Consider the following 26,301-nt stretch of genomic DNA (forward strand, 5'->3'; position numbering starts at 1 on the left):
ACACAAAAGTCAGGGAGAAGTACTTCAACAATACCCATCCAGAAATCTCTGTAGCTTGACATATGAATACCTTCTTCCATCTTTTACTGGAAAAACTGCAGAGTAAGATTAATCATCTGTAAGGACTCTGGAGAAAAAAATTCCTGCTGTCAAAAATTCTCCTCTTGAGGACGGATGACTGCAGAGTTAAAGCTTCTTTTCAATTATTTAAGATCCCTATTTAAACACAAAATTCAGGTTTCATACTCAATATAAAATGCAATCACGTTTCCCACAATTTTATAATCTTAAGAAGTCTTCCAGAATCCAGAGTTTAGATTTTCAGTGTTTATTATGAATCACATTCACAGTGCAATACAAATTACATAAAAAGCTATACAACAAACATACAAAGACTACACGAAGCATGTACCATTCTGTAACACATACAAAACCTGATGATTAGGCTAGAAGTATTCTTAACACCTACTAGCAAGAAATTGAAGTCAAAAGACAATTGGATTGAAAAAGTCCTTCATTGTTTAGGATTTTTTGAATTAAAAACTCAGTGTTGGTAAGCAGAAGGGAAAAGCAACACACTGCTCTTCCCTAGCATGTAGAAAAATTTCCCCACTATTTCAAGCCTAGATTAATTTTCAGTTAATCATCCTGCCCTCCAGCAAGAGTAGTCACAAAAGTAGCACTTTGTTTCCAGAATGAGTTGATGATACAAAAATAAACTATAAACATACATAGAATCGTATCAGCACGTAAGTTTGGAAATATATATAAAAGTTTAGAGACCAAGATGGTCCAATATATGCACTGCTTAGATAAACTACACAATGGCTGCTCTGAAGTGCATTACACAGTTTTGAAGTACTGCCCATATCAAAAGTGTACTTTTACTGTACGTGTCTACAATAATTCTTGCAAATGTTTGTGAGCTGCGCTTGTACTTTGGAGATGATCTCAGATTTTTAGCTGTTTCCACTGGCTTTCCTCACACATATAAAAAGTCCTGGCTGCCTAAGTGCAAATAAGTGATAATTTCCACCGCCAGCCAGATTCTGGTGGCAGTTTGATTTTATTTCACTTTGTCAAATAAAAACATTTCATGGAAGTCGCATTTTTCTAACCTTTACTACACCAATGGCTTAGTGACTTCAGGAGATACTCACAACTTGCAGCTTAAACTAAGGGCAAGCATTTGTCTGGTAGGAACAAAATGACAGCTCAGAACATCTCCTGGACATGACAAAATTATGAATTTCAGGAGAAAAGATTCTTTCATGTGCTAATTCTAAAAAATTAGAGAGATGTGCTTTTAGCCACCCTCTTTCGGAGCTCCAGAGCTAAGAAACTGATGAGTCGAGACTCATTTTCAGTTAAGATGCACAAGGTCTTCCCTTCTGACAAATGACCACAGTGAGGAAATTGTTTTAGCACCTCAACACAGTCCCAGTGCATTCAATGGATTGTTAAGGATATATAAACTGCAAACCCACCATTTTAATTAAGAACTTTAATTTTGTGCATCTGCGTGCATGATCTGTTTGTGATCATTACAGAAGGCTTGTAACCTGGACACAAGTTCATGTAGAAAAAGCAGTAAAGATTCAATACACAAAAAAAATCTTTCCATCAATGAAGTACTTAATATCCATGTAGATTTGCCTTCTAATATGCACTGTATAGCAATAAGCATCCTTACCACTATTCAAAAGCATCTCCCAAAATGCTAGTAGCACTTCATTTCATTTTCAGAATTAATGCAAAACAAACTCTTTAACAGTGTATAGTACTTCACAACCAAACTTTCAGTACTGCTACTGAGTCTAAAAGCCTTCTCCTAGGGTCTAGTAAAATTTTTTTTAATGCCTTTATCTGACTCCTGTTTGCTGTATGACTGTTCTAGCAAACAATGGTGCCAGAAGCTTATTGATGCAGGTCCAAGGGAACATCATGTATATCCCATATACAATTTGGGAATACCACAGGCATCTGTATCACCAGAGACTCTGAGTGGACCTTAGAGCATCTTCGGCAGAGCACTCCTAACCAGAATTCACCTTAAAGCAGACGAGCCTGGTGAGTGCTCATTTACCAGAACGCTGTTATGAAAAGTCTCAGCATAAGTGCTGCTGCAAACTATTTTGTTCAAAAAAGGTGCTGAAGCAGAACAAGCTAGATGTACATCTGTTAAGTCACACAGCACTTCTGAAAGCATACTCTAAAGAACTCATTTCAGGCTAGACCTTCATAAAAAGTCAACGACTACCACTTTCTCCCTGGCCCTCAGTGAAGACAGATATGCACATGGGAAAGTTTTGAACAGTGAGTTTCACATAAATGTGTCTGAGCTCAAGAGAACATTTGCTATTGCATCAAATTTAAATCAGCATTGCACTTTTCAAATGATTACCATTACATGTTGACAAGGAATATTCAACTGCCAATAGACATTTAGAAATCATGGTTAAAAGTTAGTAGAAAACCTCCACTGTCACTGGACTTGAAATACATGTTTCAAATAATACATAGGGGGAACTATGCCATTTACTCCAGTTCAGGTAATATGGTATTAAAACCACAAATAGCTTTATAAAAGAAATACAAAACCAAATGAAAGAAAAAAAATTCTCAGATACTATTGCCAAATTCAAGCCAAGTGACATCCAGGTGCCAAGACAAACCACACATGATGTTAAACTTCACATCCCCATCTGCATGTCAGCAAAATTGTAGAAATTGTCTACATCTTGAGACGCTGTTGCCTTGCTCTCCGATACAAAAACCTGTTTTATCAAACAAGGAAACAGTTATGCATTACTAATGAAGAAGTTAAAGTAGTCTTTGTTCATTCAGAGACAGTAATGGTTACTTTTATTTCATGAGGCACAACCCTGTTGGTTTCCACTGTATGGCAGAGAAGTCTTAGAATTCTCTCAGTCCTGATTCACCCTTTGTTACCATCATCTGTTCCTAGTAGGCATGCTAGCTGCACTAACCCTAGCCTTCCATCGATTGGAATCAAAGTGTTGGGAATAAAATTATTCAGGAATCACAGCTTCAGCTAGTGTCTATTTTAAAGTATTTTTCTTGATAAAGGCAATCTCTGTCCAGGAAAGGGGGGAAAAACCAACACACACAAACCTCAGATTTAACAGAAAGGCAGAGTTTGTAAAGAAAGACTCCCTTGCACTATAGTGCCCTCAAAACACTTTGTTGCTTTTTTATGTAACTTCAATTACATTTGCATTTTGCAAAAGTGATCAACATATGTGAAAGTCAAGCTGTAGGACAGTCATCTTTGAAAGCTTTCATCAAATCAACCTAAAATGCCTTAGGCAAGGCCCAAACAACTCAGAGTAACAGACAGCATTGTGGCTGTTCATCAGTCTCAACATGCAAGTGACAGCCTCCAACAAAAACTAAAACTGCATTCTTGCTATCTTACATTTTCTATACTTCAAGAGGAAATCACTAAACAGTGTTGTCACAGCCAACAGAGCTATTCTGAAGTGCAATGGGAACATAGGAATAGGCTATTCCAGATGACTATGCTCCTACAATCACCACTATTCTGCTTCCCCTTACTATGCCACATGAATGTAAACTATGACAGTTCCTTGAATGGGTTTGCTAAAACTATGTTTTAAGAGAAATATTCTGTTGCTCAGTAAATTTCTCATTTAAAATGTTATCACAAAGAAAGTAGTTTTCTAGACACTTGCTTGAACACATAGTAGGCTTCTGTTTGAAGGGACTTGAGAACACCTACTCATTTGGCAGTTGCCTAACAGCAATTGGCATTATGGTCACAACAATTGAATACCTTCTTTCAGTGTCCTTCCCTACTAGGATATTACAATTTACATTTTGCAGAATATTTCATGCATAAGTGATGAAACAGAGGAACAATACTTGAAAACACACCCAATAAGTGCAGAAGGTCACACCAGAAAGAATGTTAGAGGTAAAGAGTGCAGATTTATTTAGTCCACACAAAAAGAGGTCTGCTTAAAAGCATAGCACAGAGCTCTCCTGGCAACATATTGTTCTATCAAACAGCTCAAAAACCTCTGGTGATGCTACTGCTGAAGAACTTTTCTACCCTTAGAGTATCTAGAGTTGTTTATCAGATTTATTTCAGAAACAAGAACCTGGTGAAATTAACATTATTAGCAGATTAATTTAATCACAGAATGGTTTGTGTTGGAAGGGATCTCCAATGGTCATCTAGTTCCAACCCCAGAGCCAAGGGTAGGGGCACCTTCCACTGGACCAGATTACTCACAGATCCATCCAACCTGACCTTGAATGTTTCCAGGGGTGGGACTTCTACCACCTCTCTGGGCAACTTGTTCCAAAGCCCCACCACCCTCACAGTAAAGAATTTCTTCCCCATATCTAATATTAATTTACCCTCTTTCAGTTTTAAATTGTTACCCCTTATCCTATCACTACACTCCCTCATAGAGTTCTTCCCCATCTTCTCCATAAGCCCCCTTTATGTACCAGAAGGCTGCTATAAGGTCTCTCCAGGGCTCTCTCCTCCAGGCTTAACAAGCCAAACACTCTCAGCCTGTCCTCATAAAAGAGGTGTTCCAGCCCCTTAGCATGTTTGCAGCCCTCTAAACTTGCTCCAGTAGGTCCAGGTTCTTATATCAGGGACCCAGAGCTGAACACAGTACTTGGTAATTTTTAACTGTCATTTACAAATACAAATGTAGCCATCTGCTTAAAAGCAGATTCATCTCCTGAAAACTTTTCCAGGATACACATCTTCCTAAGAGCTTTTGTCATTGTTTCTTGATCAAGGACATTTGTAATTCATTCTGATCACTGCAACGACTCTCAAACACGATAAGGGCAGCCAATAATGAGGTGAATCTACTTCACAGAGCATTCTTCAATCTTCGGGAAGTATTAAGTCTGAAGAAGTTTGCTAGTCCTGAATTGCTTCTAAATCATGTCCCAGGAAAGAAATACCTTTTACTAAAAATGGTATAGTCACAATACTCAGTTTTCCATTCAGTTTTCCACACACAAATTCAGTGTTTACCGAAAGCTTTGGAATTACATCTTATCTAAATAAAGCCATATACTTCTCAGGAAGCCCAAAGTTCTGCTTATTCATTACTTGTTGCACTGAATTAAAAAGTGAGGCATATTTTACTATCAATCCTATGATCTGTAGTCAGAAATTTCAAATCCAGATGCAGCAAGTAACTTCACACTTGGTACTAAACTCAAACACTAAGACCACCTCCAAGAACAATGCTTATTTCACAGCATAAAGTACACAGTGAAGTTTCAGGATGCATCCCAGATCAGGATACTCATCTTGTTATAACAATAGACACCAGTCATTTTAGTGAAGAACATGGAAAGTTTTATTTGTTCTAATATCACTTCAGTCTTTGATTAGAGAAAAAACTACAAGAAATAGTGAATTACATCTCTAGTATCAGCTTTGTTCAATATAAAATAAAATAAAAGTAGTCTTAACTGCACAGAGGAAAACAACACTGCAAGCTCTTGCTTGAAGGGGCCATTCTTATAGTAAAATTTAAGTGATGACTTCTAGGTCAAAAAAAGGATCAGTAACACCATAGCACTACCCAGACTGTAGTTCTAGTATTCTTCAGACTCAGAGAGCCAAATTAAGGCCAGGCACACATCAGGTTTTTGTCAATGCAACAGCAGCCACGAGAAAAAGTTGCATATGCAAATTAGCTGCATTTGAGGTGACTTATTACAAGACAACTGTTTTCCAGAAACTGGGCAATCTAGTTCTGAGTAACTCAACAGGAACTGAAAGACAGCAAGAGGCTGTATCAACACTATGTCTGAAAGACATTCTAGTCTTCTTTGAATAGCTGCCTCAAAGCAAAGGACAGTAGGTTTCACTTAAACTCAAGGAAAAACAACTTTGCTTTGAGAGTAACTAACTGAGCACTAACAGGCTGCTCAGAGAGGCTATGGAGTCTCCTTCTCGGGAGGCTTTCAAAAACAGCCTGGATGTGTGCCTGGGCAACCTGATCTAGGCAAACCTGCTTTAGCAGGGGAATTGGTTGGACTAGATTATGGAGGTCCCTTCCAACCCCTACCATTCTGTGGCTCTGAAAGGGTTCGTCACTTTCTGTTTTCAGGAGTGCTCTAATTGTTTCCAGAGACTTTCTTAAAACTTTTGGAATTCAGAGAAATGGGGACAGAAAGCAAAGGGGTGTGGTATAAAGAAGATAGAGTAAAGCAAGCTGACAGAATTAAAAAGAAAAAAATGCCTTTGGAGGAAGGCATTCTGCAATATCCTACACAGCAAAAGTAAACCTTGAAAAAATTTACAATCATTATCTGTGTCAGGATTTAGCAGACTAGGACATCACAAAGCAGAGTTCAGTATAAGACTTGGAGCACAACTTTTCCTTACTGTTATTTATAGAGGTTGTTTCATCAATTATGTGAAGCAACAGTTTTAAGTGAAAATCTTCTGTTCTTCAATTCATATGGGAACAGAGTGCTCTTTTTTCCAAGGCCATTTTTCTAGTCTCCAACAAGAAACTTGAGTTTTGAGTTAAAAAAAAAAAAGCCCCAAACAAAGAACAGGATATTCAGATTTTACTACACACAAACCTAAAAAGACTGTGCATTATGTCAATGCTACAGCTTGACCATGAAGTATCCCACATGTTCTGTAACATTTGCTACCAATAAAGCTATATACCAGCTTACCTTGGTCCCACTAAAAACATCATTTACAGTGCTTCGACATCCTTCCACAGCGCCATCTCCATTGAACTCCAAAGCAACCACTGGACCTAGAAGATAATTTCATCTAGAATCAATACTACTTTCAAGCCTGGCATTGAAACAGTGTAATTCTCAAACCACAGGGAATTGAGAAGCTTGCAAGAAGCATTTTATGTTTTTTTCTTGAGCAAACATAATAGAGGATAACAAATTAAAAACACTCAACTATAGCTTCAAAGTACAGTGTTATCAGAGAAGAAAATATCTGTAAGACCATGCTCATTTTTGTAGAGAATCTGGCAGGTTTCCATTTTTACTTCTTGAAAGGCAGCAATGGCATAAAAACGCTATGGAGCGCAGGGCATCGTGGAAGTGAGTCAGACTAAACTGCTCAGATAGTGAGCCATTTTGCAGACATCTGGAGTAGGACTGAGTCATTCAGGCATTTTTGCTTCAGTCCCAAGATAGCAAACTGCCTGATTTTTAGACTTGTCCTCACCCACTATTTGCACATCCCCTTTCTCTGGTTTCATTCTGAATGCTTTATTTCTTCCCACACAGGTGCAAAACAGGCCTTAAAGTAGCCTGTCATCTGATAAGTACAGTAACTTTGGTCCTATTCTTGCAATGAGTATGACAGGCCTCTTAGCATTATTGCAAAACAACTAAATATTGCTACTCAGTTTGGGAGTGTGTATTGAGCTATAACATATAACAGATGGCAAGATGTCAGTAGTGCTGCAGGAAGAGACCACAACCAATCACAGATCAATAAAAAGGCTTTTGAAATACTCTGACAGTACACCAGTTATAAACAGGACTTTAATACTTGCCTGCTTTATACTCATCTCTGCTGACTTGCTTAGGTATGTATGCAGAAACACTGAACATCTAGGTAGTTGATCATCAAGGGTGGTAAGATAGAAACAGTCTCAAAGCATAAGTTTCTTTTGATCACTTCAGACAGAGCTGCATATGCTACTGCTCCCAAGCTATATGGCTGGGCCACTAGAGGGGAGGCAGAGCCACAAAGCACCCATGGAACAGCGCATTTCTGATGCCCTCAGGAGTTTTGGCTGGTTTTGAAAACCTCTGTGAGGCTTCAAACTCATCTCAACTGACTTTACACTATGCTCCTGAAACACACATTTCCCCTTCATTCCTCTTTCTTCTCCAGAACTCTCTAATGACAGATTAATTTCTATACCAAGAAAAGAAAGAAAATACCACAAACTCACCTTTTTCAAGCAACGGAATCCATTCTAATGCACACTGCTTAAAAACTCTGTGAGCATCCTCTGCCTTCATTAAGACTTCTTTAGTTTGCACCAGCTGAAAGCCTTTACCAGTCATCTGTTAACAGAGAGAGAATTCATCTTAAAAATGTTTCTAAGGCAGAAGAGTTCAGCTCAAGTATCCAGGTTACACTGGAATAGACCCATTTCCCCCCATACATGTGAAGACACAGCATAAAAGGACTTTTTTATTCTTTTCAAAGACCATTTGCTTTTTCTACAATTCTGTTTATTTTCATTCCATTCATTCAGATTTTATCCTCTGCCCTCATGTACCTAGAGAAGTAAAATGTGAATGTGTTTTTCTGGTTTATATTATGGCCCAGGGTTGTGGGTTTTTTCACCACAATCCCTCACAAGCTGAAACAAATGGGAGTTAGAAACATTCAGCATCTGGAGACAAGCAGTTAGTTCTCATTAGTCTACAATACTTCAGTCAAGCATTAATTCCAACTCATCTATTCACTGTGAGTTTTCCATTTTGGAAAAATAGTTACAAGCTTTTGAACATGCACAACCTTTTACTTCAAATCTAACCCCAAACTGAAAGCATGTAGAGAAGCAGCAACTGTATTTGCACTTCCTAAGCATTCATTCATCTGTAGAGCACAAAGGTTTCCACAGAATCTCACTAACTGGTTTTTATCATCTTCTTAACTCTAATTGCTAAAGAACTACTAACACTGGAGACCACATCTATTATCCTCTTCACCGTAGCTATTCCTTCTTCAGAGAAAAAACAACCCATAGATGTCATTACCTCCCTTCACTCAAGTAGATGTTAGTAACATAGTTCCACAAAAATCCAGCTGTGCTGGGAGGGGGCAGGGAAACACTTCTTTCCTAGCAGTTATAAAACCAAGGGAAAGACATCCATAAGTTGTAGTGTTGACTATACAACACTGTGATCACCAGATTTTACAGATCTCTCAGAAGCTGTAGCTCATGGTTACTGTCTCTGTTATCTCAAGCACTTCAGGGTGACAATAGCAGTCAGCCACCCCCAGCACCAGTATCAGCTATTTAAATAATCAAAGACAGTTAACCAGCCTTGACAAACACTCACTGCCGCTTCCAGAAAAAAAGTCCAGTACTGAGTGGCAGGAGGGATGCCATCCAAAATATATACTATAGTCCCTGTTAGTATTGAAAAACATTCAAGACAGACTGTTGTGTTAGCTTATTGCCACAAAAGTCACAGCTAAGAAGTTAATTGGCTATATCCTTTTCCCAAGCATTGCCAGTCCCTCTACATTGGGCCAAGTTCATCAAATGAACTACACAGTTGTTTCATCACATGGGTTTGGTGCACCATGGTAGAGAAATACACTGGAACTATTTGAGGATAGATGTGCCAGTCACAGGATGTCATCTGTAAAACAGCTGTCTGGTCAGGTAAGCTCCAGTCTCATACCTCACCTCAAGGTTTTAAACAGTGCAGTTGATAACTGTGGCTAGTAGACAAGCAGAAATTCTGCATTTTCTCTTCAGAGAGCACCAAAGGCTATTCAGAAGAAAGTTTAATCAGACATTCAAAAAAGCTGAAGGCAGACAAAGGTTGCTTACCTCATCAATTAACTTCCTGGCATTTGCAATTGTGTAATCACCAGCAAAGAACACGGCCAAACACAATTCATCGCTGCTCTTCTCTCTCCGCCCTCGAGTCACTGGTATTATGCTCTTTGCAGCATCAGTAGAAATTCTGACAGCTTTCAGCTCCTCAGAGCTGGGAAGAGGAACATAATCTTGGACTACAGCATTCTCAGGCAAAAGGTCCCAATTATTATTTCCTGACACAGGGGTAAAGTCATGGATGTTGCTCCATGTGTTATTGAAGATACTCAGTCCAGCGTCTTTGAACTGTAAAGCAAGCTCAGGGTAATAGTACTGGAAACATCCAAATTTCATACCTGTGGAGGACTCTATAATGGGCTGGGTGGCACAGCACAAGAATACTTCCAACTTCCTGCAGTCCCGTGTACGAAACTGTTGGCAGGCCACTATGCATTTACAGTCTTTGCAGTCACGGAAAAACACACTGCCTTTTACTGGTCCTAAAAAGATCTGGCAGTTTACGCAGTCATCAATAGTGATTGTAGCAGAATGGTCAAATATGTAGATACTACAGTTCTCGCAGTCCTGAATGACAAACTGTTGCCCTGCTACTTTTCCAGGCAGTCGACCCACAGTTTCATCTTTAAGTCCAGAAAAGGTATAATCTTTGGGGTCAATCTGGCAGAGGAAGGAAAAAAGAAAAGATCAGAACATGAAAGTCTTCATACACAGTATCACAGTAACTAAGGTTGGAAGAGACCCCAAGGATCATCAAGTCCAACCTGTTCCAACAGACCTCACAACTAGATCATAGCACCAAGTGCCACGTCCAATCTCCCCTTGAACACCTCCAGGGACAGCGACTCCACCACCTCCCTGGGCAGCCCATTCCAATGACGAATGACTCGCTCAGTGAAGAACTTTTTCCTCACCTCGAGTCTAAACCTCCCCTGACACAACTTGAGACTGTGTCCCCTTGTTCTGGTGCTGGTTGCCTGGGAGAAGAGACCAACCCCCACCTGGCTACAACCACCCTTCAGGTAGTTGTAGAGGGCAATGAGGTCGCCTCTGATCCTTCTCTTCTCCAGGCTAAACAATCCCAGCTCCCTCAGCCTCTCCTCATAGGGCTTGTGCTCAAGGCCTCTCCCCAGCCTTGTTGCCCTTCTCTGGACACGTTCAAGTGTCTCGATGTCCTTCCTAAACTGAGGGGCCCAGAACTGGACACAGGACTCAAGGTGTGGCCTAACCAATGCAGAGTACAGGGGCACAATGACCTCCCTGCTCCTGCTGGCCACACTATTCCTAATACAGGCCAGGATGCCATTGGCCTTCTTGGCCACCTGGGCACACTGCTGGCTCATGTTTAGGCGGGTGTCAATCAGCACCCCCAGGTCCCTCTCCGTTTGGCAGCTCTCCAGCCACTCTGACCCCAGCCTGTAGCTCTGCATGGGGTTGCCGTGGCCAAAGTGCAGCACCTGGCACTTGGACTTATTAAATGCCATCCCATTGGACTCTGCCCATCTGTCCAGTCGGTCAAGGTCCCTCTGCAGAGCCTTTCTAGCCTCTAACTGACTAACATCTGTTCCCAACTTGGTGTCATCTGCAAACTTGCTGATGACTGACTCAACCCCCTCATCCAGATCATCAATGAAGATGTTAAAGAGGATGGGGCCCAGCACTGATCCCTGGGGGATGCCACTGGTGACTGGCCGCCAGCCGGATGTGGCACCATTCACCACCACTCTCTGGGCTCGGCCCTCCAGCCAGTTCCTAACCCAGCACAGAGTGTTGTGGTCCAAACCACGAGCTGACAGCTTAGCCAGCAGTTTACTGTGGGGGACGGTGTCAAAGGCCTTGCTGAAGTCCAGATAGACTACATCCACAGGCCTCCCCACATCCACCAGACGGGTCACCTGATCATAGAAGGAGATCAGGTTGGAGAGGCAGGACCTGCCCTTCCTAAATCCATGTTGGCTGGACCCGAGCCCTTGGCCATCCTTCAGGTGCGCAGTTATTGCCGCCAGGATAATCTGCTCCATCACTTTCCCTGGCACTGAGGTCAGGCTGACTGGTCTGTAGTTTCCAGGTTCCTCCATCCGTCCCTTCTTGTGGATGGGGACCACATTGGCCAGTTTCCAGTCACCTGGGACCTCTCCAGTGAGCCAGGACTGGAGGAAAATGATGGAGAGCGGCTTGGCCAGCTCATCTGCCAGCTCTCTCAGCACCCTAGGATGGATCCCATCCGGTCCCACGGACTTATGGGTGTCCAAGTGGCTCAGCAGGTCCCGGACTAATTCCTCATGGATTTCTGGGGCATTACACTGCTCCCCGACCCTATTACCCAGCTCAGGAGGCCACTCATCCTGGACTCCTACCTTGCTGTTAAACATTGAGGCAAAGAAGGCGTTCAGGACCTCAGCCTTTTCCTCATCTTTGGTCACCATGTTCCCCTCCAGGTCCAGTAAGGAGTGGAGGTTCTTCTTGCCCTTCTTTTTACACGGAGAACATGATAATGCTAAATGTCAACAGACCTGGCCTAGCAAGGAATTGTACAGGATACACTGCCAGAAAACTCATCAAGGAGTGAATAAAGATCGAAAGCAGCTTGTTGTTGTTTGTTTTGATGAACTGCCAGAAGGCACAGTATTGAGGTACAAAAAAGAATTCAAACTACACTCCTGACACGCTCCAGGGAAAAAATAAGTTTTGTCCTCTAATAAAGAACGGGAGCGGTGGGAAGTGCTCTGTGAACTTTAAGCTGTTTCAGTAAGGATGATGGTCCCAGGTGTTATTGTAACAACTGTAATAAATGAATTGGCCAACATACTTAAAAATCCATAAAGCTTGAGATACACAGTATTTCTTTTTCCAAGTACTTTTCCTCATGGTATTTACCACGCCCCAACACGTTGCAAGGAAACCTTGAGGCTTTCAAGCAGTATCTCCTTTATGATGCCTGCAACCTCTAAAGAGCTTGCTTATCTGCATCCCAGGGTTATCTTGTGCTAACAACTACAATGTTTTTGTGCTAACAGTAGCTATGTGATTGTTTTAGCTATGACCAAGAAGCAAGCATTGGCAGTGGTGGTGCAGGGTGTATGTTTACAGACCTCTCCCCATCCACACTTCACCAGGGAGGGACGCTTGAAAGAAACCTGTGGCTTCTCCTGGACTCTCCACTGAAGGAGCAGCGACACAGCACCCAGGATGGTATGCAATACAGGTGGGCAGCATGACTAATATAGCCTGTGCTGTCGTAAAACCGAAGGAATCTGAGCTGTCTCATTTCCAGATAAGTCTCAAGACAGCTACAATTCCCAGAGCAAATTCTACTCTGCCCTCTTGTGAAAGCTTATTAAAATAACACTTAGAAGTATTCAAGTATCTAAATTAGTCTAACATGAGATCACTTCACAAACCTGATATTTGATTATCAGCCTGATGGCCCTAAACTTTGATGCACCATGATCAGAAACTGTATTACAACTCATTCTATATAGCCCAGTTTGTGAGAACCTCTTCCCCAATATTTCACATGAGATTTAGAGACCAGGAAAAGGCATAAACCAGGATGGGCTAATGCTATACATCCACTAAACCAGATAAGCCTAAGTAGCTTTTGTCCAGAACACCTAATGGAAGCTAAAAGTCTCTACCAACTGATAAAATGGACTCCTTTATATACAGAATATCTATCTGCCCACCATCCCAACAGGAATAGAGAACAGAATAAACCAGGTTGGAAGAGACCTTCAAGATCATCACGTCCAACCTATTATCCAACACCACCTAATCAACTAAACCATGCAACCAAGCACCCTATCAAGTCTCCTCCTGAACACCTCCAATGATGGTGACTCCACCACCTCCCTGGGCAGCCCATTCCAAAGAGGTTTGCAACCAATGAGTCTTCCAAATAAAATGCAAGTTGAGACGGCTTCCTAGAAATCTCCTCTCAATCATATTTAATACCACTAGCACTTATCCAAGAAAGTTAGCTGGAAGAGTGACAAATACAACTGGGAGGCTCAAGTGGTAAGAGACACAGCATGGAGACTCAGTCACGCAGCGTGATCAGGATTCAAACCATCTGAAGTCTTGAGTCTCATGTAATGTTACATATTTGATATATAGGGTATTTAGATTTCTATTCTCTCATACATGAGAATACAAGTATCAAAAATGCTTTTGGACACATCCTCCCCAGCCATCTCCTAGAACATTTTTATATAAATTTGTGCTTTGAGGTTTTTTTTAATAACCTTGGGAGACAGGCTTACTGCCTTCAAAAGAGGGTATGGAGGAACAATTACTTCTCTTAAGAAGTAGATCAGAGTATCCAGAATTTACAGCGGTTTTGAAAGTTGGCACCTAAGCACATCCTCCTAAACTGCTCTGTTGTAAAAAGCCTCTGAGGCAGCTCATTCTACATGGCAGCCTTCACTGAGATGTGTGAAACAACATCACCTTGCAATTTTATGTAGGCCTAGGTGAAAAGCACTGGTTAGTCAGCTAACCCACAACCTACAACTTCAAATGAAAGTGCTTGAGAAAGTAGTAGAGTTTAATAATGAAAGAGTCAGCTTACTACCAGATTCAGGAGCTCAGTTTTATTTCCCTGATGCTGACACAACTTACTTCTCAGTTTGTTCACCACACTAGGAAGTTTGCCAATTTCCTTTAATTTAGCTTTGGAATCTTCCTTTTAAAGAGCTGACTAACACTGCCATACAGGCTGGAGGGACAGAACTAAACAGATATAATACTCTCTTCTACTACTAGGTTATTGCCCCCATGAGGACTGGGTAATCCAAGACTGTAACAGATCTGAATGTTTCACTTCCCTGGATAAAAGAAATATGCCAGAGAAAGATGCATGAAGCCAGAACGATAATTTTGAGGACCCATCCAACACCTGTTCATATGCTCATCATGGAGTTTCATGCTCACCATCTCTGAAGCCTGCAGCTATCAACAGGTTAACACTAAATCACTGTGTCCACCTTCCTTCCCATGATGGTCAGTTTCTTAAGGTCTGGCTTGGCAAAGCAACAAAAAAAGCAGGCTAGGAAAACCAGAATCAGTAGGAGAAAGAAACATCTGCAGCCTCCTATAACCATGACCACGTTTATATAGATTTCTCTGCTCAGTCATCTGGTACAAATTTTGCTGTAAAATCTTAAGCATATGGCAGGTCAGCAAAAAAGAACTGTTTGATAACTTGTCTATTTATTCTTTGCATTTAGATAAAGCTTCCACTTGTCCCACCCAGACAAATGCCTTATTCTCCATCCCTTCATATAATTTTAAACATTTTTTCCCCCACAGGTTGGTATAAGTCCAAATGATGGCAGTATTTATAGAGGCAACTTCTAATGCTTTCAACTGAATTTTAAGACTTTTTGGAGTAGATCACAGAATCACAGAAACACTCAGGTTGGAAAAGACCCTCAGGATCACCAAGTCCAACCAATAACGCTACTCTGCAAAGTTTACCCCTAAACCATATCCCCAAGCACATCCAAATGACCTTTAAACACATCCAGTGTTGGTGACTCAACCACCTCCCTGAGCAGCCCATTCTAATGCCTAACCACTCTGTGAAAATTTGTTTCCTAATGTCCAGTCTAAACCTACCCAGATACAGCTTTAGGCCATTCCTTCTTGTTCTATCACTACCCACCTGTGAGAAGAGACCAGCACCAGCCTCTCTACAACCTCCTTTCAGGTAGTTGTAAAGAGCAATGAGGTCTCCCTCAGCCTCCTCTTTTTAAAACTAAACAGCCCCAGCTCCTTCAGTCACTCTTTGTAAGACTTATTCTCCAGGCCCTTCAGCAGCTTCATTGCCTGCCTCTGCATTCGCTCCAGCACCTCCACATCTCTCCTGTATTGAGGTGCCCAAAACTGGACACAATACTAAAGACGTGGCCTCATCAGAGCTCAGTACAAGGGGACAATCACCTCCCTACTCCTACTGGACACAGTATTTCTGATACAAGCCAGGATGCCATTTGCTTTCTTGGCCACCTGGGCACACTGCTTGCTCATATTCAGTTGCTTGTTGATTAGAACCCACAGGTCCCTTTCTGTCAGCTTTCCAGCCACACTTCCCCGAGCCTGTGTGTTGCTTGGGGTTGCTGTGACCCAAGTGCAGGACCTGGCATTCGGCTTTGTTGAAGCTCATCCTGTTAACATTGGCCATCAATTCAATCTACCCATGACTCTTTGTAGAGCCTCCCTACCCTCATGAAGATCAACACTCCCACCCAACTTGGTGTCATCTGCAAGCTTACTGATAACACACTCTATGTCTTCATCAAAGTCATCAATAAAGATGCTAAACAGAAGTGGTCCCAACACTGAGTCCTGAGGAGCACCACTTGTGGCTGGCTGCCAGCTGGATTTAATTCCATTGACCACCACTCTTTGGGCCTGTTTGCCCAGCTAGGGCTTTATCCAGCAAAGCCTGTGCTCATCCAAGCCAAGAGCAGCCAGTTTGTCCACAAGAATTCTGTGTGAAATAGTGTCAAAGGCTTTGTGGAAATCTAGGTAGGCAATATCCACAGCCTTTCCCTCATCCAACAGTCAGGTCATCCTGTCATAAAAGATCAGGTTGATCAGGCAGGACCTGCCCTTCATAAACCCATGCTGACTGGGCCTGATCCCCTGGTTGTTCTCTATATATTGTGTAATGGTGCTTGAGATTATCTGCTCCATGACCTTCCCTGGTACTGAGGTCAGACTCACAGGTCTATAGTTTCCCAGATCCTCCTTTCTTGTAGATGGGCATTATATTTGCTACTCTCCAGTCCATGGGGACCTCCCCAGCTAGCCAGGACTTCAGGTAAATAATGGAAAGTGGCTTGGTGACCACATCTGCCAACTCCCCCAGTGTACTCCCTTGGGTGTAGCCCATCTGGCCCCATAGACTTGTGTGTGTCTTCGGGGTGTAGCAGGTCAGTGACCACTTCCTCATTTATCATGACGACCTCATTCTGATTCCCTTTCATGTGGCTGGGTGTCCAGGGAGCTGCTGGATCCACTGCTAAAGACTAAGGCAAAGTAGGCATTGAGTACCTCAACCTTCTCTTCACCCTTAGTCACTATGTTTCCCTCTGCATCCAACAAAGGATGAAGGTTTTCCCCAGTCCTCCTTATGTTGTTAATGAATTTATAGAAACATTTTTATTATCCTTAATGGATGTAGCTAGGTTGAGCTCTAGCTGTGCTTCAGCTCTCCTAATTTTCTCCCTTCATAACTTCACTACATCGTTATAGTCCTCATGAGAGGCCTGTCCCCTCTTCCAAAGGCCATAGACTCTCCTTTTGCTCTTGAGGTCCAGCCAAATGTGCCTATTTGGCCAGGCCAGACACCTTCCCTGCTGACTCATTTTTCAGCACACAAGGACAGCCTGCTCCTGAGCCTTTAAGACTTACCTCTTGAAGTATGCCCAGCCTTCCTGGGCTCCTATATCCTTCAGGGTGTCCTCCCAAGGGACTTTGTCAATCACTCTCCTGAACAGGCCAAAGTTTGCCTTCTGGAAGGCCAAGGTGGCAGTTTTATTAACCCCTCTCCTTGTTTCTCCAAGGGTAGAGAACTCAATCATCTCATGATCGCCGAGTCCTACATGCTCTCCAACCTTTACTTTCCTCCCAGGTTCTTCCCTGTTCACAAGAAACAGGTCCAGGAGGGCACCTTCTCTGGTTGGCTCCCTCACCAGTTGTGTGGGGAAGTTATCCTCCACACATTCCAGGAACCACCAGGACTGCTGTCTCCCTGCTGTATTGTATTTTCAGAAGATATCTGAGAAGTTGAAGTCTCACAGGGGAACAAAGGGAAGCAATTGTGAAACCTTTCTCAACTGCTTATAAAAATTTCATCCACCTCTTCATCCTGGTTGGGTGGTCTATAAGATTCCCACCATGATATCACTCTTGCTGGCCTCACTCCACTCTTACCTATAAGGACTCAACCCTATTATCACCTTTCCACTTTCCTTTTTATACCCAATAGTGATTTATTTATATTTTCTACTTTTCTGATCAAAATCTGCAGCTAAATTTTAAAGGCATAGCCTAAAAATACCACAATAGGAGAGATGCTCAAGTCCCCTAACCGTCCTCATGCTCTCCATTGGATTCTCTCCAGCAGTTCTCTCTTTCTTGAACTGGGGAGCCTCAAACTGTGGTATTGCAGGTGTGGTCCCACCAGAGCAGAGTAAAGAGGTAGAAGAACTTCCCTAGACCTGGACACACCCTTCTTGATGCATTCCAGGATACCATTGGCTCTCTTGGTGACAAGGGCACATTGTTGTTCCAAGGAGAACTTGCTGTCCACCAGTGCTCCAAGGTCTTTCTCCGTGGAGCTGCTTTCCATCAGGGCAGACCCTAACTTGTACTGGTGCATGTTGTTATTTCTCCCCAGATGTAGGACCCTGCACTTGTCCTTATTAAATTTCATGAGGTTTGCCTACACCCAGCTCTCCAGCTTGTCCAGGTCATGTTGGATGGCTGCACAGCCTGCTGAGGTGTCAGCCAACCCCCCCCAGTTTTGTATCATCATTGAACTTGCTGCCAAACAGAGAGGGACCTGGGGGTGCTCATTGACAGCCGCCTAAACATGAGCCAGCAGTGTGCCCAGGTGGCCAAGAGGGCCAATGGCATCCTGGCCTGTATTAGGAATAGTGTGGCCAGCAGGAGCAGGGAGGTCATTGTGCCCCTGGACTCTGCATTGGTTAGGTCACACCTTGAGTCCTGTGTCCAGTTCTGGGCCCCTCAGTTTAAGAAGGACATTGAGACACTTGAAGGTGTCCAGAGAAGGGCAACAAGGCTGGGGAGAGGCCTTGAGCACAAGCCCTATGAGGAGAGGCTGAGGGAGCTGGGATTGTTTAGCCTGGAGAAGAGAAGGATCAGAGGTGACCTCATTGCCCTCTACAACTACCTGAAAGGTGGTTGTAGACAGGAAGAGGTTGGTCTCTTCTCCCAGGCAACCAGCACCAGAACAAGGGGACACAGTCTCAAGCTGTGCCAGGGGAGGTTTAGACTCGAGGTGAGGAGAAAGTTCTTCACTGAGCGAGTCGTTCGTCATTGGAATGTGCTGCCCAGGGAGGTGGTGGAGTCACCGTCCCTGGAGGTGTTCAAGGGGAGATTGGACGTGGCACTTGGTGCCATGGTCTAGTTGTGAGGTCTGTTGGGACAGGTTGGACTTGATGATCCTTGGGGTCTCTTCCAACCTTGGTTATACTGTGATATACTGTGAGGGTACTCTCAATCCCCTCATCTATGTTGTTGATAAAGATGTTGAACAAAACTGGACCCAATACTGATCCCCAGGGAAAACCACTGGCCACAGGCCTCCAAGTTGACTCTGTGCCACTGATGATGACCCTCTGAGCTCTGCTGTCGAGCCAGTTTGCAATCCACCTCATGGACCAGCCATCTATGCCACATCTCCTGAGCTTTTCTATGAGGATGTTATGCGAGACAGTATCACAGAATCAACCAGGTTGGAAAAGACCTCAGAGATCATCAAGTCCAACCTATTACTTATTACCTAACACCTCCTCACAACTGAACCATGGCTCCAAGTATCAAAAGCCTTACTGTAGTCAAGGTATATGACATCCACTGCTCTTCCCTTGTCTACCTGTTTTGGTCATGGCTTCATAGAAGGCCATCAGATTAGCCAGACAGGATCTCCCCTTGGTAAATTGATGTTGGCTACTCCTTATAACCTTCTTGTCTTCTGTGTGGTTAGAGATGACCTCCAGGATGAGTTGCTTCATCATCTTTCCAGGGATGGAGGTGAGGCTGACTGGTCTGTAGTGGCCCGGGTCCTCCTCCTTGCCTTTTTTGAACACTGGAATGACATTTGCTTTCTTCCAGTCATCAGGCACCTCTCCTGTTCTCCATGGCTTTTCAAAGATGATGGAGAGAGGTTCAGCAACAGTCTCAGCCAACTCTCTCAGCACTCGTGGATGCACCCCATTGGGGCCCATGGATCTCTGTGTCTTCAGATAGTATAAGAGATCTCTAACCCGGCCCTGATTGACCAGCACAATGTCCACATCTCTCCAGTTCTGCTCCCTTGCTTCTAGAGACTGAGGTTCCTGAGGGCTGATCTTAGGAGTAAAGACTGAGGAAAGAATACATTCAGCAACTCTGCCATCTCTGCATCATCAGTTACCATACCCCCCATATCATTCAGTAGTGGGCCTACCTTGTGCCTGCTCTTCCTTCTATCACTGATGTGTTTGAAAAAACTCTTCTTGTTCTCTTTCACCTCTCTTGCAAGATACAATTCCAAGAGGGCCTTTGCCTTCCTTATTGCATCTCTAAAATCCTCCCAATTGACTAGTCCTTTTTTCCACATATTGTAAACCTCCTTTTTATTTTTGAGTTTCACTAAGAGTTCCTTCCTCATCCATGCAGGTCTTCTGCCTGCCTTACTTGATCTTTCTTCAAGGGAATACATTTCTCTTGAGCTTGGAGTCTCATCTTTTGTTATCAGCAATGACATTGATAAGTCTGTTACAAAGAACTGGAGGACAAGTTGTAAGGAGCAGGTATTTTAAAGAAAAAAGAAAGGCAAGGCGGCAAACAGAAGTTTGTCATAGTTGCTTTGAATTCTAGGAAGCTCTGCTGAAACAAGTGCAAGGTGTATTAAGCAGTTTTCCTTCCTGCAAGCACTTGTCTTGCAAGAAGGTCAGAGGACAGATGTGGAGGCTGCAGAGGACAAATCTCTTCACCACTACCCAGTTTACTGGCACCAAGACTAGACAGCTCACATCTGGAAGACAACTTTGACAATACTAGAGCCTCACTGTTTTTCGTGGTAACTATGTCTAGAATCACCAAGGATACAAACAGCTTCTTGAACTCTCTTGTACATAGAATACACCAGGTTGGAGGAGACCTTCAAGATCATCACGTCCAATCCATCAACCAATCCAACACCACCCAAACAAATAACCCATGGCACCAAGCACCCCATCAAGTCTTCTCCTGAAAACCTCCAGTGATGGAGACCCCACCACCTCCCCAGGCAGCCCATTCCAATGGGCAATCACTCTCTCTGTATAGAACTTTTTCCTAACATCCAGCCTGAACCTCCCCTGGCACAGCCTGAGACTATGTCCTCTTGTCCTGGTACTGGCTGCCTGGGAGAAGAGACCAACATCCCTCTGTCTACAACCTCCCTTCAGGTAGTTGTAGAGAGTAATAAGGTCACCCCTGAGTCTCCTTTCTCCAGGCTAAGCAACCCCAGCTCCCTCAGCCTCTCCTCATAGGGCTTGTGTTCCAAACCCCTCACCAACTTTGTTGCTCTTCTCTGGACTCGTTCCAGCAAGTCAACCTCCTCAACCTCCTTCCTAAACTGAGGGGCCCAGAACTGGACACAGTACTCAAGGTGTGGCCTAACCAGTGCAGTGTACAGGGGCAGAATGACCTCCCTGCTCCTGCTGGCCACACTGTTCCTGATGCAGGCCAGGATGCCATTGGCCCTCTTAGCTGCCTGGGCACACTGCAGGTTCATGTTCAGTCTACCGTCAACCAGCACCCCCAGCTCCCTCTCTGCCTGGCTGCTCTCCAGCCACTCTGACCCCAGCCTGTAGCTCTGCATGGGGTTGTTGTGGCCAATGTGCAGAACCCGGCACTTGGATGTGTTCAATCTCATGCCGTTGGATTCTGCCCATCTGTCCAGCCTGTCGAGGTCCCTCATGCCTTAAGACATGCCTTAAGGTCCATCAGGAAGGAAGTTTTAGTCAGCAATGACATGCCACCACAAACATGAGAAGGTATTGCTGTTCTTAATAGATCATGGTTCTCTTCTAGTTACCTGGGTCTAGCCTGCCAAGTTGTAAAGTCTTTCTAAACTACTCACAATATGGTTTTCTCTTAAAATAAAACAATTTTTAAAAGTCCCTATCTCTCTAAATCACAACAGACTCAGCTATGGACTTACACAGAGTTGATGACATACAAGATGTGGCTGCTGACCCACTGATACTACTGCAGCTATAGGGTAGGCACACTAACCTAAGAGGCTTTAAGTGCTGTTTTTGTCAGTGGGGGAATTAAGAGAAAAGTAAGAAAAGTGCATTCCCTGGCCTAGATAATTCTGCATGTTCATATTTGCATAGGTTTGGTGCCCTCAAGTACTGAGTTGCAACATCCTCCAGAGACTGTTGAAGTTACTCAGACTTCTAGGTTCTTAAGCAAGAATAAAAGGTGGAATGAAGAACAGTAAGTGAAGGTTCCAGTCACTAGCACACAGTCTTTCATCTTAGAGCATCTCCTGTGCACGTTAGCTTTAAATGTAGCCACTACAACAGTCTGAATGCACATTTCACTCCAGTCTTTGTAATCTTCCTTCTCTTCCAGATCACTCAAAAATAATCATTTTCATACTTCTCTAAGCAGAAAATCAAATTGCCAAATGCTGCAGATCAGAGAAAAGAAAGGAAGCTATTACACAGCTATATCTGACTTAACTGGAAATAGTGTTTAATATGAACCTGCTGACTGTTTCTCATTTAACAGTCTGTTTCGAGAATTACAGCAGCAGTTCTTCTGGTGCACAGGGAAGCATAAGGGAGATGCACTGCACTTAGGGACAAAGAATTTCATTGTTTAGACAGGGTGGAAAAGTGATTTTTTTTTTTTTTTAATGTTCCAAAATCAAATGTAAGTGAGATCTAGATATTTCAAGATACCCACATCCGCTCAGATCATTCTAGCAGAATCCTCAAATGTAAACTAACAAAAGACCATCTGTGATTTATGTAGAAAGTTAGACGTTCGCATTTTTCACAACTGTTTGAATGCAGCCATAGCTTGAGACATGCAATGATATCTTCATGGTTCCTATCAACTAAAGCAGTTAAGTTGCAAGTCAACTGACAGAAACCAAAACCTTACTTGTTCCTATTAAAAGGAAAAATTGTCTGGGAAGGAAAGTCCCTCTAAGCTTAAAATGTCATTGTGATTCTAATTAATGTAATCCTACTTCTCTAAACATGAGACAAGAGCAAAAAAAAAAAGATGATACAGCTTTTTGTGTTTCTTCTTCTCCTGCAGAGGTCACAACATGTGGCTGAATCTGCCATCACAAGACATAAAACCTCAGTTCCTGTCTATATGCACCCATATTGTTACTGCTGTAGTTGCTGCTCTGATCACATATGTAAACGATGCTAGTCACATGAAAGCTAGTAAGGTAGGAAAGGAAAAGGGAGACCAGGAGCAACCTAGCTGAAGATGACTGAGGAGGGCTGAGCACCAAGTTCCTCTCCCATACTTGGTCAGAAAGGTATTCTCACAGCAGCCCAAGGACATTGACACATAACAAGTCCACAGGATGTGATACAGTAAAAACAAACTGCAGTGGTCTGTCACACAGACCCTGTAATAAACTGTGCTCTACTTATTCTCCTGGACTAAGAATCCCAGAGCAGCAAGAAACAGAATACACATCCTTTCCCCTTGTTTACAAGATAAGCTGATCCTCTGATTCTTCTACTACACCATAAGTAATCTTCACACAGTTCTCTGAGCCCAAGGATCAGCAAGCATTACAGAGATCTTAGTAGACTTATAATGCAATCTAAATTTGATTAATTTTTGCATGCCTTAAACTCAAACACTTTTGTTCTCACTTAAAATGAGGTCATACAGAAATCAGAAAAGTCCCCTCAAACTGGTAAACTTCCCTTAATTTCACTTCAACTATCAGTACCTTATAATATTTTGTATTGAGAGTTTTCCACCACAGGGTACATTATCAGAAATACTATAAAAAACTACATGGACACTAGGATATCATCTTTGGCTGGGTCTATACTAGTAGATAGTACCAATATTAATCATCTTTTGACACCAGATCCTAATTAAAATAGGCTATGCTATTGTTGCTGACCTTTAGAAGCAGAATAAATAGTTGGGACTGGCGAAGCTGCTCAGCTTCAGAGCTTCTCCCAGCACAGCCATCAGCTAGCAGTGACCTTTCTTCATATCCCTAATCAGACAAACATGCATACGAGTGTGCCTACTTTTCTTTGCCTACATGAGTGTCAGCATGGCATTAGTCTACAGGAAGACAGGTGGAGCATCCACACAGCAAGACTTGCCTATCTGTAAGAACAGACAGAAGGACAAATTACAAGAACTGAGGACAATTGCCAAACCTGCCTGTAGCACTGCATCATATAATCAGAACTGCATTACCAAGCAGGAGAACCTGAAAGTAGAAACACATCCCCAATTTAAATAGTCAGCTGACACATTATTAAGAGTAACAGAAAATGAACAACAGATGACCACTAGCATATCTGTTGACCAGCTGAGGTTTTCTAAGTTCAGAATAAAATTCAACATGCTTGGTGAACAAAAAGGAGTCTCAAAAGCACACATTTTCCAACTGAGTTCCTGAGTTCCAACTGTGTTCCTGTGCAACCTGATCTTGGTATACCTGCGTCAGCAGGAGGGTTGGACTAGATAATCTCCAGAAATCCCTTCCAACCCTTCCTTTCTGTGATTCTGCGAGTTCAGCCTAACTTTGTACAGACACAAACTGGGAAATGAGTAAGTATGTGATGCATCAGAAATGAGAAAGCAAGAGACAATGGGATAACGTTTCAGAGATAATATTTACAATTGCTACATTAACACTGGACTTAGTATCACTTAGTACAAACCAGGATCAACAAGTTTAACACACCAAGTGCTTAGTACTGCTTTCCCCATGCATACACCCAAACGCCCAATGAAACATGAGGCTGCAAAGTACAAGAGAAAGAGGCTTAAACAGCCATTTTTGAGCTGTACAGTATAAAATTAAGCAGCTAATTTGACAGCTTCCGCAGTTCAGTAGCACAGCCCAAACTCACCAATTCTTCTGGTTTTTAAGTCTTTTATAGAAAAAGAGGAAGTTGTATATGCAATACGTGCTTTTTTTTTTTTCCTCCACAAAGATAGATTGCTGGTCCTGTAATAGCCTCATCTGTTAGCTTGAGCCTACTTCCAGCACTTTAAAAACAGTAATTTCCTTAGCAACAAGGCTGGCTGTTCTCTGAATCAAGTGCTTCCATGTCCTGACTTTCCTCCTTCAGGTCTTAGAAGTTAGCACCTTAAAAGCAGGTTGAGTAAAAAGTCTTGTATCAGTTCATCTTCAGCTGACGAATTTGCTTTAAAGTTAAATATTATTTCAAATGCTCATTTTGTACTGTTGCACTGAGATAAGATTTGTTCTGCTACTCTAGAATGTGGTTTCAGTGCAGCCTTCTCCCTGTGAGAACAGCCTCCACACAAGTAACAGGCTGCACTTCAACACTGCACTGCAAATAGCCCACTAGCAAGTCAAAGCAACAAGCCCAACACAGATCAAACATCTTTATCCTCAAGGAACTGATTCCTTCAGGCCATGTGCATGCTCTCTAGCTCTTCTCTATCTGAGCCTGTCTTAATCTACTTGGAAGACTTAAAGGACACCCTCGAGCACCTGGCGAAGTTTAAAAACAAGTAAGCTAAGCATTCAAATAAGTTCACACATCATCTTTTCTATACTTGTAAAATATAGCCTAAAGGTTTGAGGATGTTGTTTGTAGAAACCACATCAGTTAAGTTGATGGCTTCACTTTTTCTCCTTCCCTCACCAAAAGGAGAGAAGGGGGGCCCTAGCAGGGCTATTATGTCATGACATATTTAGGAAGTGAAAATTGAAATGAGGGTGAGAAGAAATTCTTTTAATCTAGTACTTAATTGTTTTGCTGCTTGAAACTTCATGATTGCCTTCAGGAGATCAGGAAACAGCACTGAAAATTTATCTGTTACTTCAGGGACTGATAGGCTAGTCTAGGGTGGTTGGTTTGGGTTTTTTTTTAATCGCAACCTACACAAAACAAACAACAAAACCAAACCAACAAACAAAAAAGCCATCAACAACCGAAACAGCTGAGCAAGGAAAAAACCTATCACTGACGGTCAGGGCAGAAGCACGACCTTCGTGATCCCACTGAAATACCAGCTGCGAGGACTTCAGCTCCGACGGACAATTACCCAGCTACCGCTAATCGCCGTGACGGCGGTTTGCTCGGATGAAGCACGCACCCCCGGGACTGCCTGCCCGCCCCGAAACCGCGGACACCGGTTACGTGCAGTCTGATCGGGGACTGACGCTCTCACAAGCGGCAGCCGTGCAGCCTTCTCCGCTTGCGCAGCCTGAGACAGCCTAGTAAAATCCTGAAGCGAAATACTTGATTTTTAAATAAACGCACTTTAAATAACTGCATGGACCGACCGAAACATTGGTGCCGGGGTAACTGAGCTCCTTAACGGGGCGCACACCCCGCCCACCCCCGTGCCAAGCGACAGCGGCTCGACGTAGGGAGCCTGCCACGGCCACAGCCCCACACACCCCAGGCAGCAGAAGAGAGCAAGGCGCTGCCCGCCCAGGACAAGCGGTACTCCCGCCCAGCCCCGGTAACCGGCTGCCTGCGACCGCGGGAGGGAAACTGCTGAAGCAGTACCTTAGCTCGCTGGTCCCAGCTGTACTTTGGCGCCTTCTCCCCTCCGGCCGCTGCATCTTGGCCGGCTGCCCCCGCCGCCGCGGGCTGCTGGCCGCCCTGGGCCGGCTTGCTACGGCGGGAGAAGCAGCAGCCCATGGCGCCGCCGCCCGCCCAGCCCGCGGGGAAAGGCTGTGAGCGCGCGCCAGCGCAGCGCC

At 43.3% G+C, this 26,301-nt stretch overlaps 1 protein-coding gene across 1 annotated transcript; it reads right to left on the minus strand.

The window, feature by feature from the left end:
- Window positions 1–314: 314 nt before the first annotated feature.
- On the minus strand, window positions 315–26,301 carry RP2 (RP2 activator of ARL3 GTPase). The gene is made up of 5 exons (XM_054164793.1): window positions 26,108–26,301; window positions 9,597–10,262; window positions 7,974–8,088; window positions 6,718–6,803; window positions 315–2,777 (listed from the first exon to the last, which is right to left on the minus strand). The coding sequence occupies exons 1-5, from the start codon at window positions 26,240–26,242 to the stop codon at window positions 2,694–2,696; spliced, it is 1,086 nt and encodes a 361-aa protein (XP_054020768.1). The 5' UTR covers window positions 26,243–26,301; the 3' UTR covers window positions 315–2,693.

This window comes from Dryobates pubescens, chromosome 10 (genome assembly GCF_014839835.1).
Source record: "Dryobates pubescens isolate bDryPub1 chromosome 10, bDryPub1.pri, whole genome shotgun sequence".
Classification (NCBI taxonomy): domain Eukaryota; kingdom Metazoa; phylum Chordata; class Aves; order Piciformes; family Picidae; genus Dryobates; species Dryobates pubescens.

Bases quoted from the DNA above. Each gene is read 5' to 3' on its own strand.
- RP2 (XM_054164793.1), bottom strand. From the start codon at position 26,242: ATGGGCTGCTGCTTCTCCCGCCGTAGCAAGCCGGCCCAGGGCGGCCAG. The intron at 8,089-9,596 runs GTAAGCAACCTT...CTCTGTTAACAG, and splicing joins CCAGGAAGTTAATTGATGAG to ATGACTGGTAAAGGCTTTCA. The intron at 2,778-6,717 runs GTAAGCTGGTAT...TTGATAAAACAG, and splicing joins ATGTTTTTAGTGGGACCAAG to GTTTTTGTATCGGAGAGCAA.